The 19347-nt window shown below is 42.0% G+C and overlaps 1 protein-coding gene across 19 annotated transcripts in view; it reads right to left on the reverse strand.

Annotated features, from left to right (window-relative positions):
• The window catches only part of GPHN (gephyrin), a 535600-nt gene that overhangs the window by 307574 nt on the left and 208679 nt on the right, over positions 1 to 19347 (reverse strand). For all 19 annotated transcript variants that reach the window (XM_074998888.1, XM_074998882.1, XM_074998890.1 and 16 more), the window contains one exon: positions 14348 to 14440. In XM_074998888.1, coding sequence (XP_074854989.1) covers positions 14348 to 14440 — 93 coding nt within the window. The remainder of the gene's footprint in view (positions 1 to 14347; positions 14441 to 19347) is intronic.

Consider the following 19347-nt stretch of genomic DNA (forward strand, 5'->3'; position numbering starts at 1 on the left):
AAAAAATAGGACTTGCTGGATCTAGAACAGGGACTGGTGTAGTGCTCTTGACCGCACCCTCAAAAGTTAGACATGCTCCAATGGGGGCTTCTACTGCTTTGGTATTGGCCAGATATGTGGGAACACCTTCTGCTGTTTTGACACCTATGTCTATTCTGATCTCTAGGCTGCTGAGGGAATTGCCTAGGTGGAGGACAGGTTGTAAAATGTCTGCCTTGCATCACAGGGGTATGGCAGTCCTGTGACCTCACGGTAGCCTTGGAGTTCTTTAGGCTATGGAGCCTTTTATCAGTCTTCTTGGAGAAAAGGGTGGGACCTTCAAAGGGCAAGTCCTGGGTTGTCTGTTGGATCTCATAGGGGAGGCCAGAGACCTGAAGTCATGCGCCCCTTCTCATAGCCACACCTCATGCCATCACGCTCGTTGTTGCATCCGCAGCATCCAAGGCAGCCTTCAAGGGTGCTTGAGATATAAGCTTGTTTTCATCTACCAAGACCGACGTGAGGTGGAATCCGTTCTGTAAACTTAGTAATGGAAGAGGCTATATTAAGGGAATATCTGCTGATCAGGTCCTGTTGATTTGAGATACATAACTGCAGACCACCTGTTGAATAAACTTTTCTTCCACAAAGGTTTACTCATTTGGCTTCTCTGTTCTTATGGGAAGGGCCCTGGGAGCCTTGCCTCTCCCTATGGTTAGATGCGTCCAGCACGAGGGACTTAGGAGGGGGACAAAACATCTCCTCTCATTCCTTTTCTCCATAGAAGGGGCTGATGCACACCAATTTGGCTATCTCAGCAACGGTTTTAATAAGGCGTAATGCCATCCTAGTGGGATCCATAAAGGAAAGGATATTTGTCATCGGGTCGGACTCCCCCTTGACATCCTCCATTTGGACCCCTAGGCCTTGGGCCACTCAGCGGAGCAGCACCACGGAGGCATAGGACTTCATGATGACTTCGTCCAGGAACAAAGATGATGATGTACCCATTTGAACAGGGTAACCTACCTCCACGGTATCAGTAAGATCACATCCACCTTCCCTTTGCCCTCTGGAAAATGACTCTGACACCTGCACTGCTGGTGCGAAACACACTGGTGGTGGTACTGAGCCTCTGATGCCGACAGTGAGAGAGGAACCATCACCAGACACGCTGGGGGGACCCCACCAGGCCCTACTAGTGCAGGCATGGCCAGTGCCATGGTGGATGGCATCAAGAGGAATGGCATTATCACCACCAGCACCATGCAGTCACACTGGAATACACATGAACCATCACTCAAAAAGGAATAAAACTGTTAGTCTTTAATGTGCTCCAGGACTGTATATCCCATACTGTGTTTTCTTGCAGACACAAAATCTGTTTTTGCATTAACAAAGAACTCATGTAGGATTCCTCTTTTGTCCTTGGTATTTCAGTAAAATGCAATCATTAACAGAGCTCTAAAGTGCACACTGAACTCAAGTTTATGCTTTTTTCTTTTATTTGTGTTATAGCTATGAATATTATATAGTTAAAATATCAACATCTCCTATATATTTCAGAGAGTTTGTCCGTCTGTTCAACAACTCCTTCTAAATGGTAAGAGCTAGGACTGTATGTGTTAATTGCTGACATCTTATGCTAGTAGTTCCTATCCCATTCAGCAGTATGGGTAACTTTTTAACATACGTTATTTTTCAGAGGCTTTAAATCTTTCTTGCCAAAGGTATATTCAGAAATTCTGAAGATAAGAACTTCAAACGCTCCTCATGTTACAAAAAAGAAAAATATTTCGAAGATCAGCTCGCTGAATGGTTCAAGAGATTGGTAGTGGACTGTATGACTTTGCCTTGCTAAATTAGTAGCTGAAATCCCAGGAAGATCAATAACATTTGAAAGATACTAGCACCTGCTGACTATTTGATGGACTATTAGAAATAAGCTAGGATTTCCGTATTTATATGCAAGAATCATATATGTCCTTATTTCCATAAAGAGAGATTGTAGAATTTTCATAATTGCATTTTGGTACTAATGGTGATCACCATATTCTGTGGAGAAGTAGCTGCAGAGACAGGAATGCCAGGGCAGTGGTGAGCAAATGCTTTTGGGAACAGCTAATGGAAACCGGCCTCTACAGGCAACCAGCCAGAGCCAGGCTCCTTCAAGAGAGAGGCAGGAACATGTTGGGAGTAGTTTGGAGCTGTGAACCTGCCCTGCCTGAGGAGCACCCAGCCACACATTCTCAGAGAGCATGGCAGGGAGGGCTGTCGAGAAGTCAGCCAGCAACCCAGCTCCCACAGAGCAGAGAGCCAGGGGATCCAGGCAGTTCCCACTATCTTCTAATCGGCTGTCTCCGGGCAGGGGATGGAAGATGGAAGGCAGAAGTCTGGGGAGGTACATAGACGTATGCTGAGAGTCAAAATTTTACAAATATTAAACCACAAATTGTCAACATCACATATGCAAATACAAAGTACCCCTACATCAAACGCTAGTAAGTTTTCAAGCAGCATTTTTCTTACTTTGCCTATCTTTGGGGAACGGCATGAGATATATGCATAATATTTGAAAGGGGCCTTGTCCCAGAGAGCAAAAGTACAGAACAGGATCTGGTTGCAACCCTGACTAAAATACAAGCGGAGGTGTTTCTGTTCATACATGTAATTCAAAAAATTCCATAACATGCCTGTTGGGCCTGAAGGTACACCAGTGTGCTGTGTTAGACCAGTTGGGAAACACTGAGTTGACACATATTTCAAGGGACCATTCAAGGTAACATGGCCTGTTCTCACCGCTCCAGTTACAGGGGCCACATCTACACTTGCCCCTCTCTTTTGAAAGGGGCATGTCAATGAGGGAGTTGGGAAGATGCTAACGAGGTGCTGACATGAATTTTCCATGCCTCATTACCATAATGGTGGCCACGCAAGATTTGGAAGTGCTGCTTTTGGAATGCACAATGCCCGTGTAAATGGGAGCCTTTCGAAAGGACCCCCAGACTTTGAAAGTCCTTTCTTCCCATTTGGTTTTAGGAAGAATGGGCTTTCTAAGTCTGGGGGCCCTTCTGAAAGGCCCCGTTTTACGTGGTCATCATGCGTTCCAAAACAGCATTTTCCAAACACGTGCAGCCATCATTATGTTAATGAGGCTATGCGTATTCATGTCAGTGCCTCATTAGCATCTTCTGAACTCCCTCATTAAGATGCCCCTTTCGAAAGGGAAAGGCCGGTATAGACATGGCCAGAAAGAAAAGGAAGTTTGTGGGAAAAAGTAGCTGGGAGTGATGGACAGTGAATTACAGGTTGGTATAACTGTGGGTGACATAGTTTAACCCACTAAGAACCCTCAAAAGCTGCTTCCTTCCTCCACTTTCCAGTCCTCATACAGCCATAGAATCCTTGGGCTGGAAGAGATCTTAGGAGGTCATCTAGTCCAGCCCCCTGCCCAAAGCAGGATCAACCTGTCAAGACAGGACTTAAAAACCTCTGGGGATGGAGATTCTACCACCTCTCTAGGTAAAGCATTCCAGTGCTTCATCACTCTCTTGGTGAAATCGTTTTTCCTAATATCCAACCTATACCACTCCTTCTGTAACTTCAGACCATTGCTCCTTGCTCTGCCATCTGTCCCGACTGAAAAGAGCCACTCTCCATCCTCTTTAGAGCCCTTCTTCAGGAAGCTGAAGGCTGCAATCAAATCGCCTCTCCCTCAAGAAGAGCTCTGTGTAAGCCTAAAAGTATGTCTCTGCCAATAACAGAAGTTGGTCCAATAAAAGATATTACCTTACTCACCTTATTTCTGTAATATCATAAGACTGACACAACTACGATAGCACTGCATACATTAGCCCATGATTATCAATTAATGCAATAGTAATAACAGAGGTAGCAGGACAAGAAGTCTTATTGCTTTGATGCAGAAATAAGTTATAATCGCATTACTTTTTCATTACTAGCCTGGAAATGACCAGTGATCTACTCATAGGACTGCAGAGTCTTCTTCCCTCTTCCATTTTCTGGTGTCATCATGGAATAAAAATCATATTTGTAGAAGTCACATCTTTTACTGGTCACAAAACAGGATCTCATTTCTTTCAATGTACATGAAACAGTCAAATCTTTGTAATTATCTTTGCAATTTGAACAGAAGATTGCAAATATCTTAAATATAATGGGAAGACAGACGTGGGAATTATTAGCTTGTAATTTTAAAGTACCAGGGAAAGTTGTGATAAAGCAAACACAACTATTTACTGACCAAAAGGGCAAAAAAATAAAATAATCATCTTGATTTTCTGAGGATTCTAACGTAGGCAAAAATAGAGCTATAAATGTTCAGAATCTGGTATTATACACCTTTCAACCACCTCATATTAACTTGTTCACAGAAGTGATTAAAAATGTTCGAGATATTTTCATCATCACACCTGTGCAGACATTACTAGCTTTCTCACAAGTATCAGAGAGGTAGCTGTGTTATCCTGTATCCGCAAAAACAACAAGAAGTCCCATGGCACCTTATAGGCTAACAGCTTTCTCACATATACAAAAAGAAGACACACAAACATGTCAACCTGTATACTGTAAACTTATACTGTATGTGCTATACTTCTTTGTTTACTTTCACTATACCATACCTATGGAAAACGCAGCTAAAATTTACTTATGCGTAAAATGCTGGTTATTTGAGTATTCTGGATGATAGAATGCCAGGTATGAAAGAATTTACTGTATATTCAGACCTCTCCCTCTTCCTCAGAATTCTGCCACACTCTGCTAATTTTAGTAAAATGAGCTGAGGCAGAAATTCCCTCCTCAACTTCTACATCCAGCTACAGCTGCCTCACAGCTCACGTGTTCCCAGTTCAGTATCTGCTGCTGCTCTGATGTCAATAGGGCAAAGGTTTTTATATGTTTAGTGTTCCTGGCATGCTGCCAAAATTCTCCTGAGGCACAGGACAGAAAGGAAACTGATTTTTAAGGTTTCCAATTCAGTTAATTCTGTCAAGACTGTCACAGGACAAAGAAAAAGTACTTTTTTAGCCTGAGGAAATCCTGCTGAATAACAAAAGTTTGCTGTAAAAAGTGGAGCAAAAATGCTGTCAAGAATTCTTGCACATGAAAAGTATTAGGCAACCTAAATATATGGGCCACTATTGGTTTCCCATAAAAAAAAATGCCTTACAATTTTTTTAAACAATTACAAAATTGGTGGACTACAGGAACACAACATACATAAGAATAAGAATAAGAATAAGAATAAGAATGGCCATACTGGGTCAGACCAAAGGTCCATCAAGCCCAGCATCCCATCTGCCGACGGTGGCCAATGCCAGGCGCCCCAGAGAAGGAGAACAGAAGACAAGTGATTTATCTCCTGCCATCCATCTCCTGCCCTTGTTATGAAGGCTAGGGCACCATACTTTATCCCTGGCTAATAGCCATTTATGGACCTGACCTGCAAAAATTTATCAAGCTCCTTTTTAAACCCTAATAGAGTCCTGGCCTTCACAGCCGCCTCGGGCAAGGAGTTCCACAGGTTGACTGTGCGCTGTGTGAAGAAAAATTTCCTTTTATTAGTTTTGAACCCACTACCCATCAATTTCATTTGGTGTCCCCTAGTTCTTGTATTATGGGAAAAGGTAAATAATTTTTCTATATTCACTTTCTCCACACCATTCATGATTTTATATACCTCTATCATATCGCCCCTCAATCGCCTCTTTTCCAAACTGAAAAGTCCCAGTCTCTCTAGCCTCTCCCCATATGGGACCCTTTCCAAGCCCCTAATCATCTTAGTCGCCCTTTTCTGAACCTTTTCTAATGCCAATATATCTTTTTTGAGGTGAGGAGACCACATCTGCACGCAGTACTCGAGATGTGGGCGTACCATAGTTTTATATAGGGGAAGTATGATATCTTTTGTCTTATTATCGATCCCTTTTTTAATAATTCCTAACATCCTATTTGCCTTACTAACTGCCGCTGCACACTGCGTGGATGTCTTCAGAGAACTATCCACTATAACTCCAAGATCCCTTTCCTGATCTGTCGTAGCTAAATTTGACCCCATCATGTAGTACGTGTAATTTGGGTTATTTTTTCCAACATGCATTACCTTACACTTACCCACATTAAATTTCATTTGCCATTTTGCTGCCCAATCACTCAGTTTGCTGAGATCTTTTTGTAGTTCTTCACAATCCCTTTTGGTTTTGACTGTCCTGAACAACTTGGTGTCATCTGCAAACTTTGCCACCTCACTGCTTACCTCATTTTCCAGATCATTGATGAACAAGTTGAACAGGATCGGTCCCAGGACTGAGCCCTGGGGAACACCACTAGTTACCCCCCTCCATTGTGAAAATTTACCATTTATTCCCACCCTTTGTTTTCTGTCTTTTAACCAATTCCCGATCCATGAAAGGACCTTTCCTCCTATCCCATGACCACCTAATTTACATAAAAGCCTTTGGTGTGGGACCGTGTCAAAGGCTTTCTGGAAATCTAGGTATATTATGTCCACTGGGTGCCCCTTGTCCGCATGTTTATTAACCCCTTCAAAGAATTCTAATAGATTAGACAGACACGACTTCCCTCTGCAGAAACCATGCTGACTTTTGCCCAACAATTCGTGCTCTTCTATGTGCCTTGCAATTTTACTCTTTACTAGTGTTTCTACTAATTTGCCTGGTACTGATGTTAAACTTATCGGTCTATAATTGCCAGGATCTCCTCTAGAGCCTTTTTTAAATATTGGTGTTATATTGGCCGTCTTCCAGTCATTTGGTACCAAAGTGGATTTAAAGGATAGGTTACAAACCACTGTTAATAACTCCGCAATTTCACATTTGAGTTCTTTCAGAACCCTTGGGTGAATGCCATCTGGTCCTGGGGACTTGTTACTATTCAGCTTATCAATTAATTCCAAAACCTCCTCTAATGTCACTTCAATCTGAGTGAGTTCCTCAGATTTGTCGCCTAAAAAGGCTGGCTCAGATTTAGGAACCTCTGTAACATCTTCAGCCGTGAAGACTGAAGCAAAGAAATCATTTAATCGCTCCGCAATGGCACTGTCTTCCTTGATCGCTCCTTTTATATCTTTATCATCCAAGGGCCCCACTGCTTTTTTAGCAGGCTTCCTGCTTCTAATGTATTTAAAAAACATTTTACTATTGTTTTTTGAATTTTTGGCTAGCTGTTCCTCAAACTCTTTTTTGGCTTTTCTTACTACATTATGACAGTTAATTTGGGAGTGTTTATGTTCCTTTCTATTTTCCTCACTAGGATTTGACTTCCACTTTTTAAAAGCTGCCCTTTTCTCTCTCACTGCCTTTTTAACATGGCTGTTTAGCCATGGTGGTTCTTTGTTAGGTCTCTTACTGTGTTTTTTTATTTGGGGTATACATTTAAGTTGGGCCTCTAGTATGGTGTCTTTAAACAGTTTCCATGCAGCTTCCAGGGATTTTAGTTTAATTACTCTACCTTTTAGTTTCTGTTTAACTAGCTTCCTCATTTTAGTGTAATTCCCCTTTTTGAAATTAAATGCCAGAGTGTTTGACCGCTGCGGTGTTCTTCCCAACACAGGAATATTAAAAGTTATTATATTGTGGTCACTATTTCCAAGCGGTCCAGTAACAGTTACCTCTTGGACCAGATCCTGCGTTCCAGTCAAGACTAGATCGAGAATCGACTCTCCCCTTGTGGGTTCCTGTACTAGCTGCTCCAAGAAGCAGTCATTTAAGGCATCAAGAAATTTAATCTCTGAATCCCGTCCTGAGGTGACATGCACCCAATCAATATGGGGATAATTGAAATCTCCTATTATTACTGTGTTTTTTATTTTGATAGCCTCTCTAATCTCCCTCATCATTTCAGCATCACTATCACTGTCCTGGTTAGGTGGTCGGTAATATATTCCTAATGCCATATTCATATTAGAGGAATGAATTGTTATCCATAATGATTCTATGGAACATTTTGATTCCTTTAGGATTTTTACTTCATTTGATTCTATATTATCCTTCACATATAGTACCACTCCGCCACCCGCACGACCCGCACGACCCGTACATATATTTGGGTTTTTGATTCAGTATATATAAACTTTTCAATACGGTACCTCAAACTCCGAATTGAATTTAATGAATCCCCCATCCCATCCCTGCAAAATAGGCTTGTATAAAGATACATATTCATATGCAGGGATGTTAACAGTAACTGGTTAGGGTTAATTGATTGAGACCGGAGGAGACTCCTGCCCACCATGGGCAGGGAGCTGCTCCAACTCTGCTTGGCCCACCCTGGGCAGGGGCATTCCAGCACAGCCACAGCAGACCTAGTCCATGACAGACCCGGAAGAGCCATGGGTGGGCTGCTCTGGTTGCGCTGGAGCACCCCCACCTGCAGCACTCCTGGGGCCACCACAGATGGGGGTTGCTCTGGCCTGGTCAGGAGAGCCTCTGCCCCACAGAATTCCGAAGGTCACGGTGGATGGCGACTGCTCCTGCCCAGCTTGAGCACCCCCATCCTGCTGGTGCTCCCAGGCCCACTGACGAAAGGAGCTACTCTGGGACTGCTGTAGCACCCCTGCTGATGGCTGGTCCTACAGGACTGGAGCAGCCTACTGCCCATGGTGCGCAGGGAGCACCTCAGCCCAGCCAGAGCAGCCCACATCCTTGGCAGCCTGAACAGTGCAGTGAGCAGAGCGTGCTCCAGCCCAGGCACCCTTCCCTGTTTAATCGGCTAACTGGTTAACTAATAAAATGAGATTTTACATTCCTATTTATATGAATTGAAAACTATCTACTGGTATCTATAAATAAGGCTGTGTGTCTGTCATGGAAGTCATGGATTCTGTGACTTTTAATTCCCCGGTCATTATTGCAATGGCCTGTGCAACTGGTGCCAAGGCTGGCTGAGCAGTTCAGGCAGACCCTGGGGCAGCTGCTGTGGTAATTTCAGTATGTGAGGGAGCTCAGCACTGGGCCAATGTGTTGGGTTGTGAGGCAGTGGTTACCATGAGCAGGAGGGTACCTGGAAGAGGCCAACATGTCCCTTCACCTCCTATGTTGAGGTAAGGCCATGGGGATCCTCTGTGTGCTGCCTTTGCCACAAGCTCGGCCCCCACAGGCTTTGTTTCTGTATAATGGGAGCTGCATGACCAGAGCTTGCAGCTGCAGCAGCATGCAAAGGAGCTTCCCTGGCTTTTCCTTTCTCTAGGAGCTGCAGGGACATGCCAGTCATTTTTGGAGAGCTGTGGAGAGCTGGGTAGGGAGCCTGCCAGATCCAGACAGCACCAGCAGGAGACACGCCCATGCCCCCGATTCCCCAGCCCAAGTTTTAGTTAGGCGTATAGCACAAGTCATGGACAGGTCACAGGCCATGAATTTTTGTTTACTGCCCTGTGACTTGTCCCTGACTTTTACTTAAAATACCCATGACTAAAACATAGCCTTAACCAATGGATTATAAAGTATTCAAGTGTTATAAAAAGGGTACTGTAGGGATTAGCATTAGACTTTGTAAGAGGACAATCTGTGCCTTTTTTATGGTAGTAATCATTTGAGGCAAGGTGACAATGTTCGCAGGCTGGGCTCCTTTAAGGTTAGCTGCATACGTGGTGTGGGGGGGCGCCTCCCCCCACTTCCCCAAGCCTCGGGGAAGTGGCCAGGACAAAGCAGCCAGAGCGTTCCCCATCCCCCCCACGCTTCCCCCAGTCTCAGGGAAGCAGCAGGGATGGAACAGCTGAGGTATTCCCCCCACTTTCCTGAGCCTTGGAGAAGCGGCTGGGACACAGCAGCCCATGCACTTCCCCTCCCCTTCCCCAAGGCTCAGGGAAGCGGCAGACACAGAGCAGCCATGGCACTCCCCCTCCCCTGCTAACCTGCTGGCTCCTGCTGTTGGAGAGCACGTACTGACACACAGAATGTGCTCTCCAGCAGGCAGCTGCACCTGCGTAGATGATACGGGACAATTAGTCCCTTTTTAAAATAAGTCAAGATGCCTTTTTGGCATCCCAAATACGGGACCGTCCCACCAAAAATGGAACGGATGGTCTCCCTATTTAAGGGTAGGCTTGATGGGAGATGCGCTCTTTGGGGGATCTGGGGACCTGCACCTCTTCAGCAGCCCAGTGGCAGTCATGTGAACAGCTGTAGTACATAAGGGCAGCCTGTGGATCAGTCACAAGGTGTACATTCACAGAGCATAGAATACTTGACTACAGCAAGTGAGACATTTTGTGGAGAGGCTGAAGAATGTCTCTTTTAAGGGATGCAGGAGTACACATATTTCCTATTTTAGGTTTATTTTGCTGAACAGTGTATGGGACAAAGAACACTCCTGGAGATGGACCGGTACACAGGGGGTATATGTATACTAGCACCTTTTAACTCAAGTCTTTTGATTGCCATAAGCAAAATATATTTGTATATCAGAAAGAAATATAATCTACAACAAATAATCACATCAATTTTAAAATAATTTAAAAAAACGTAAGGCAACACATTAACAATCTGTTAAGATCCTAACTGCACATCAATTAAATAAAAATATTACCTTGCTCTTCTAGAAAACAGTACTGGAAGGCTGGAAATGTGAAACAGAGATTCAACAAATGTTCAAAAATCCCATTACACCAAGACACCATACAACCAAACCACAATTTCACACCACATTTCCAATATGCACCTAAATCATAGTATCCCATACTAAGATAACAACAACCAGAGTTATATGATTACCTCAGCAATGCAATTCCTGGTTTTGGCTACAATTCATATGGGAAATATTATCAACTGCGACATTACATACAGAACTACTACCCTAACCACCACAATTCAGGATCACCTACAAAGACTGACCCTGCTTCAAATTTAACCAACCAGTAACAGTAAGAAACAGTTGACCTCTGATCATTCCATAATTACCATCTAATAACCACCATTCCTTAAAAGGCAATAAGCACAATCTTTATACTTTTTTGTGTGTGTGTGTGTGTGTGTGTGTGTATATACACACACACACACATATAAAACCTCATATACTTATAGTAGATGCTATATTATCCACTACCCCTGAAGAACTGGGAGTGCCGGATAATCAAATGTGCCAGACAGTGGAGTGGGGCTGTTGGCCCCGCTCCAATCGGCAGCACTCCCACTGCTGCAAACAGAACAGCTGGCTCCTGGCCCCACTGCCAACAGCCTCACCCCTTGACCCAGTTGCTTTTGGACCCACCATGGCAGCCTGCCCCCAACCCTGCTGCTGTGGGCAGCAGCATGGCAGACAGCCCCCAGCACAGCTGCCACTGCTGCCAGCTGAGCAGCTGGCTTCACTGCCACCAGCCCTGCCGCCTCCACCACCAAAGCAGCTGGCTCCACTGCCACTGGCCCAGCACAGAGGCCAGCACCTGGCTTTGCACAGCCACTGAACCCACGATCATATGCTCAATTAACTGGCACCGGCCACTGGTGGTGCAGGTGCCAGTTAATTGAGCGTGTTAATTATCCGAATTCAGAGAACCTGGCCTTTACTGTACAATGACTGAATAATTGAGATACTGCTTCAAAAATATGTGGTAACTCCACTATTCTAGTAAAGTTCTTTTAATTTACTTGATATTTACAAAATTAAATACCTCTTAACCACTGCTTTTTCTATTGTGCATTTGCCTTTCAGTTGTCTTTAAAGGAAAATAATTAATTCTGGGGCTAAAGTACTCTTTTATTTAGCACACTGATAACACTTAAATGCCAATAGACCAGGTTTCTTCCTTCAACATTTGCTCAAAAGAACCATTAGAAATGACAATATGGTCACAATTTCCTAGGTGAGACAGTTGCATTTTGCAATTAAAGCAGGGGTTCAGCATATTTTCTTAGTATATAAAAATGCACTGTAGTTTTCCCATATTTACAGCTCTTACTCCTTGAGTACAGAATCTTCTGAGAATTTATAAGTAAATGTTAGCTTAAGTGAAAATTAATTAAAAACTGGGCCCTTTGAGAAATTTAAGTCTAGTTTCTTTTACAGGACGACTCAGAGGATTGTAGGATAGGAAAGGACCTCAAGAGGTCATCTAATCCAGTCCCCTGCAGCCACGGGAAGGACGAGGTATTGCCTAATCCATCCCTGATAGGTATCTGTCTAATCTGCTTTCATATATCTTCAGTGATGAAGATTTCACAACCACCCCTAAGCAATTTATTCCAGGGCTTAACCACTCTGACAGAGAAGTGTTTTCTCATGCACCCTAAATCCTACTTGCTGCAATTTAAGGCCATTGCTCCTTATTCTATCCTCAGAGATTAAGGAGAACAATTTTAAAATTCTTCCCCCATGTAACAATCTTTTATGTACTTGAAAATTGTTATACCGTTCCCTCTCAGTCTTCTCTTCAAAATAAAACAAACTAAATTGTTTTTAGTCTTCCTACACTTCATCCAGAACTAGACAAAATACTTCAGTTGAGGCCTAATCAGCATGGAGCAGAGAGGAAGAATTACTTGTCATGTCTTTATCATAACATTCCTGCTCATATATCCCTGAATGATGTTTGTGTATTTTTCTTGCAATAGTGTTATCCTGTTGCCTCATACTTAGCTTGTGGCCCTTTCCACAGTAGTCCTTCGCAGACAGTCATTTCCTACTTTTGTACATGTGGAACTGACTGTACCTTCATAAGTGAAGTACTTTGTAATTGTTCTTATTTTTCCCAAATGATTTTTAACAACAGAACAATGCAGATGCTTAAAACTTTCCAAAGTCGCAATCAACTGAACTCTTGTCGATAAATTAGGTTACAAGAAATTAGGAAATTAGGTATTCTAAGTTGTTCGTGATTTTCGTATCTAGTTGTCATGATCACAGAGAGTTCAGCAAAAGTCAGTTCAACATCTCAGGTAAAGTGCCATTGTCACCTCAGCAATAACTCAGTCAAACATAATTGATATTCCATAATTAATGTAAATGTAATAATTCTGTTGGCTTTAATGACTCTGTAGCATAAGGGAGAATTCACACTTGTGTGAAGAGTTGTTATCGGTAGATTGGTTTGTCTGATTGCCACTGTCCTTGGAGGTACATTTTGGGCAACACTGCTTGAAAAGCTCCTTAGGACTCCGGAGCCTCCAATCCACCGTGTACCAAGGAAAGTAGGCAGGAGCAGATGTTCAGCCCTTAACATGTGGCAATATCAGAACATGGGGTCTCCCTTGATCATTCTTTCATACAGAGCTGTTATCTGTAATACAGTCCTCTAAACCAAGAAGTCAACTGCAAATTGATGGCCAGATTCACCTGCACATTTTGGCTACTTTGTGATGCTCTGACAGTGTAAAGTAGAGTAGTTAATCTGGATTTACAGTTTAACTAGTATGTGCTGGTTGGTTTGCAATATTCTCATGTCCCGGTAAATCTGCATTAAAAGTTTAAAAGAAAATACTTAAGTTGATACTACATACTTTTCAATCATCAGAACATTTTTTGGGTATATTGTTTAGTTTTCATTTCATCTGGACAAGATTGTGATTTTACCATAAGACCCTAGCAAGAGCCAGTGTGTAGCTGCACTCTCCTGAAGTAGCAGAGAAACCACACGGTGATCCGTGAACGGATGGTGCTTGGTCCTGCCAAGAGGGCAGGAGACGGAACTAGATGATCTCCCGAGGTCCCTTCCAGTTCTAGGAGATGTGTATCTCCACTTACATCTTAACATATCTCAATATCATAACAAAGATCATGGTATGGTTCCTGATTCACCACCTGCTCCAGGAGAGAAGAAAACTGTGCCAACCCTTTAATTCTGCCTTTTTAATATAGCAGAACAGCATAGTGTTAAAGTTCTGGCCACCAGTATAGGAAGGGCAGCAGCAGCCTTGCAGAAGCTTCTCTTTCTCTCTGTATCACACATACTGTAACTTATAATATGTGTAACCAACGTTGGAGAATAAAGGGATGTCTTATACTGTCTCTCCTCCTTTTGCAGGCACAAAGTGCAGGTCACACAGTGCCCTTTATTAGCTCTATAGCAACTGTATAGAAAAGTAATTAACTGAAGTGCTTAGGAACACCACTCCAGAATACTGAAGCTTTTTTTTTTTTTTAAATTTTTGTGAGAGAGATGGAACTCTATTCTGCACAATGGCAAGTTTTAACCAAAAAGGCTTTTTGACTCTCTGAAGACACGGATTCAAAAAGGTAAGCTATGAAAGACAAATGTATGTATTTGTTCACTGCTGGGGCCATGGCTCCTCCCAGTCTGTCCAGAGAAACTGTAGAAACAGATCAATGAAGGAAATTTCTAAGTCAGCATGTTTATGTACTGAAGGGCAGACTGCTCTGCATCAGGATAGCTCACCTCTGGAGTGACATCTCGTGGTGCAAACCCTGTTCCTCCAGTTGTCAAAATCAAGTTAAGCTCCTTTTCATCACACCAGTCTATCAGTGTCTCCTGAAAGAGAACATCAGCAATTTCATATTTGGCATATAATGTTAATGAAGAGATCTGAAAAATGCCAAAAGCTTAAAATATTTAAGTACCAATAATTAAATGCAGCTTCATATAAATCAATTAAAAAAATTCGGGCCATTCCACATGACAATTTATGTGACTACTTCTCTTTCCTTCTTCCTTTGTCTTTATCACCAACAGAATAATTTGGGTACAAATATCACTGTGTTTTGGAGTCTAAAACTGATATTGATTCTCACTGAAAATTGAGAATCCTTCTCAAGTCCCAAACAAAAAATAAAAATTTCTAACTTTGACATATTAATAACTTTTTACTACAATACTTGACCACAGACACACAATGCAAAGTATGATTCTAAGATCGTAACATAGGTCTAAATACACACATAGGACCATAGCTTCAAAAGTATTTACAGACTGAACTTTCATTAATTTCAGTATAAATTAGGAGGATCTGGGCCTAAATTCTCCAGCATATGGCAATACACTGCACATATTTTCCTCCAGGTGACTGTGGTTTCCATGCTTTAATTTCCACAGGAATGGCCTGATGATTATGAGAGCAACACTGCTGTGAGCTTCTCTGTGAAGAGATACAAGAATACAGATTAAGCGAATGCCGTATGCCTAAAATAGTGGCACAAAAGTGGTCACTGCTTTTTGTCCACCTTTCTTCTGTTTGCTAATAGAACATCAACACTTTCGAGGACTTCTGGCTCTAGATGAAGTTTCATTCAAATAAAATAAACTTTGTATGTTCTATCAAAACTGCATTTTAAACCAACACATTGACTGTACCACAAACTCAATATAGGCAGGAAATGCACATAGTTCAGGCATGAGCATTGTCTATGTCCTTCAAAACCTACAACACAGGAGCAGCAGGGAGCAAAATGAAGCCAATAACACGCTATAGCCTTAGAACTACATATTAGGTGACAGGTTTCATGCAGTATTCCTATTGAAACTGGTCTTTATAGGTTTGCATTAATGCTTTAATAAAACTTGCTAAAATTCTACAATGAATTCCCAGGTAAGCAGAGATGGTTTCATTTTGTTAAATTATTATCCAGGTATTTCTCCTCAAATTAAGATGGAATTGGGGTCGGTAATTACTATTGAATCTAGGTGCTGCTGCTTCAGCAATCACATTACACTTCTATAAAAGAAGTGGCAAAATATCTTTTCTCTCCTTATAAACAACACTATTCATCAGTTTACTTTCAAACTTTCTAATACGCCCAGTAGCACAATACACTAAAAGCTGTTTTATCCAGAACACCAAATGTAAGATCTATAAACCAACATTTCTACTCTTCACTGAAAGTCTGGTTTATCGTCTGGTTGTTGAGTGGCTGGCAGGCTCCCTACCTGGATCTGTGTGGCTCCCTGGAAGTGGCAACATATTCCTGGTGCTCCTAGACAGAGGAATGACCATGGGGGCTCCAAACACTGGCTCTCCTGCTTCTATTGGTTGGGAGCCGTGACCAATGGGAGCTGAAGGGGTGGCACCTGCAGGCAGAAGCAGCACACAGAGCTGCTTAGCTGTGCCTCTGCCTAGGAGCAGCAGGGACATATCCCAGCTCGCAGGAAGCCACTCCAATCCCTTTCCCGGAGCTCCCTTCTGCACCCAAACTCCTTCCTGGATCCTGCAACACCACTGCACTCCAAACCACTCAGCTCCAGCCTGGAGCCACTTCTTTCATCCCAAACTCCTCATACCTGGCCCCATCCCAAAACCTGTACCTCCAGCACGGAGCCCATATGCCCTTCTATACTCCAATTCCGCACCTCATCCTGAAGCTCTCACTCACATGCCAACCCTGGCCTCAACCCCACTTCCCAGCCAGGAGCCTGCATCCTAATCTCCTCATCCCCAGCCCCACCCTGGAGCATGCACTCCCAGCTGGAGTCCTCACCCATTTTCCACCTAACTCTTGGTTAATCAGAATATTTGACTAATCAGCACCCCAGCCCCATTTCCCCAATATGCCTGATAACAAAGCTTTTGCTGTATCTAAAACACATTCAAGCTAGCAGTTCATTTAGCCAGTTATTCCTATCCCACAAGTTGGACTTGATTCTTCAGGAAAAGGTGAATGAACTATCATTTTATTTTAATATTACATGTGGGAGGGGAGAACTATTTTTGTGGCTGCTGGTGATAAAGTAATGATCTCAAACATGAGTTTAGATATGAATAATGTCTTGAGTTTGAAAGAGACTACAATACTATTGGCCATGAAACTAACCACTATGTTTTCAAAGAACGACATCAATTTAGTTTAAGCTACACATATAGGTTTAATAAAATTTCATTTTAAAATGATTTTACAAATTGTTTGGTAAAATTTTTCATAACACATATTTTTCCCCCTATTAAATGAAAATAGTTTAACATTTCCCTGTAATGCTGGACACCCAAATATGATGTTTCTTTTAGAGATGATTGGAAAAGTTCAGAGAAACACTTCCACAACAAAATTTTCCTCTTGTCAAAATTGCAACATTTTGCAGAGGTATTTTGATTTCACCGGGAATTTCAGTGTAACCCAAATAGGGATTCAATGGAATCCCACCTGTCAAGCAGGTTTCAAAACCTATCAGTTTTTCTGACAGATCACTTGACTAGTTCCTCAGCAGCTTTCTGGAAATCTAAGTACAATTTATTCACTGGATCCTCCTTTGTCCACATGCATGTTGAGCTCCTCAAAGAATTCTAGTAGATTGGTGAGGCATGACTTCCCTTTACAAAAAACACGTTGACTTTTCTCCAACAAATTGTGTTCATCTGTGTGTCTGAAAATTCTGTTCTTTACTACAGTTTCAACCAATTTGTCCAGTACAGAAGTTAGATCTACCCATCTGTAATTGACAGTATCGCCTCTAGAGCCCTTTTTAAAAATGAGTGTCACTTTAGCCATGCTCCAGTCATTTGGTACAAAAGATGATTTAAAGAATAACTTACAAGCCATAGTTAGTAGTTCCACAATTTCATATCTGAGTTCTTTCAAAACTCTTGAGTCAATGACATCTGGTCCTAGTGACTTATTCCCGTTTAGCTTATCAATTTGTTCCAAAACCTCCTCTAATGACACCTCAATCTGGGACAAATCCTCTAATGTGTCACCTAAAAAGAATGGCACAAGTTTAGGAATCTCCCTCATAGCCTCAGCCATGAAGACCAATGCAGAGAATTCATTTAGTTTCTTTGCCATGAATGTATCACCCTTTACTGCTCCTTTAGCAGCTCAATCATAGAGTCGCCCCACTGGTTGCTTAGCAGGCTTTATGCTTCTTTTTGCTATTACTTTTTGAGTTTTGGTTAGAGGTTCTTCAAGATATTCTTTCTGATTAAATTAGTCAGCTAGCATTTATTCTATGAGATGAAGAGTGTACAGATCAGGTGCAAGATTTTAATTCTTAAATTAAGGCATTTGAGGCATTACACATGATTGTGATGTACCAGGTTGAGTTTTAGAGATAAGTGTACCAGAAATTTAATGGAGAGAGATTAGAGATGCAGGCACCAAAATTCCCTTGGACAGGATGGGACTACCATGATAATTTTGTCAGATTCCTGCTTGAGCCTTTGGTAATCCCGGGTATTTTTGAAACTAGAGGATATGAACAACAGAGAGTCTAAGGACCATATGATCGGGAATGCACTGAAAACTGTTGCCTCTGACCTTTTCTGAAACAGAAGCAAAGACAATGCCTGTTATGCCTAGTAACAAACAGGTCTTAGGTGAGGAAACCCCACTTGAAGGGCAACATTTACAGAATCACACTGTAATTTATGGACTGCTTGAAGTCATCCACAATTTGGCTCCCAAATTCATCTAATAGTGTCTTCTGTATTCCTGATAGATGAATTTCCCTCAGTTGCTTTTTGTGGGAAGTACCAAAATCATACATCATCTTGATAAAACACAATCATTGCTCTTTAACATGACTTGTAGAATGAGACTTTTGACGTCCGGGAGGAAAGCTAAGCATACTTAACAAATGACTTCTAACTTCAGAATATTCATGTGAAGCTTTTCCTTTTGAGGAGTCCATAAACCCTGTATTTACATTCAGCTGGCATCCACCTTGAAGTTGAGCTTCCTGAAAAATGTGTTTAGCTATCTTACACTTAAAAGAATATTCATACTTACTTTCCGAGAATGAGAAAATAATGAAAATAAAACCCTCTTGCCCTGTGCAATTGAGGAACAAGTTTTACTACTTTGACAGTCATGTTATTGCACCTTTTGATATGGCATACTCTCATAGGAAAGATCCCTAAAGGGTCTGAAAATGTATTGTTTAGCCCACCTCAACTTTTTCTAAAACCCACTCAGTAGTGATGTATTCAAGAACCCAAAGAAATTATGTAAATGGTTCCCCAAAGGAGGAGATATGATGGGATTTGTATAGTGCTGTTGACCAAACAAAGTTCCTATCTAGATGTAGATGGAGGCTGATGAGTTTATATGGTGATGGATGCATGAGATTTTCTTCTAGGAAACTTCTAACATTTTCTAGGTAGTTCCAGCTGTTTAATAGGGAGTGGGAGACCATTGCAGTTGAATTTGTGATCTATAATGCTTTTTTTGGAAGCAAGGATTTAGGCCTCTAAAGATTTCAACACTGCACAAGAGTACTTCAGGATGTGAAATGCCTCAAATGCCTTCATTTTAGAATTAAAATGTTCACAATGGGAGACCATTAATTGTTAGATGAACATCTTTCAGAATCCCTAAAGAATGGAGGTAGGAGACTCTTCACTGTGAATGAGGTCACCACCAATTTGCAAGCAGTTTCTGCTGCACTTACCCTTACTGTCCCAAGAGGGAGCTGTGCTAGTCTATATACTATCAAAACCAAAAAGCAGTCAAGTA

This window comes from Carettochelys insculpta, chromosome 6 (assembly GCF_033958435.1).
Source record: "Carettochelys insculpta isolate YL-2023 chromosome 6, ASM3395843v1, whole genome shotgun sequence".
NCBI lineage: Eukaryota > Metazoa > Chordata > Testudines > Carettochelyidae > Carettochelys > Carettochelys insculpta.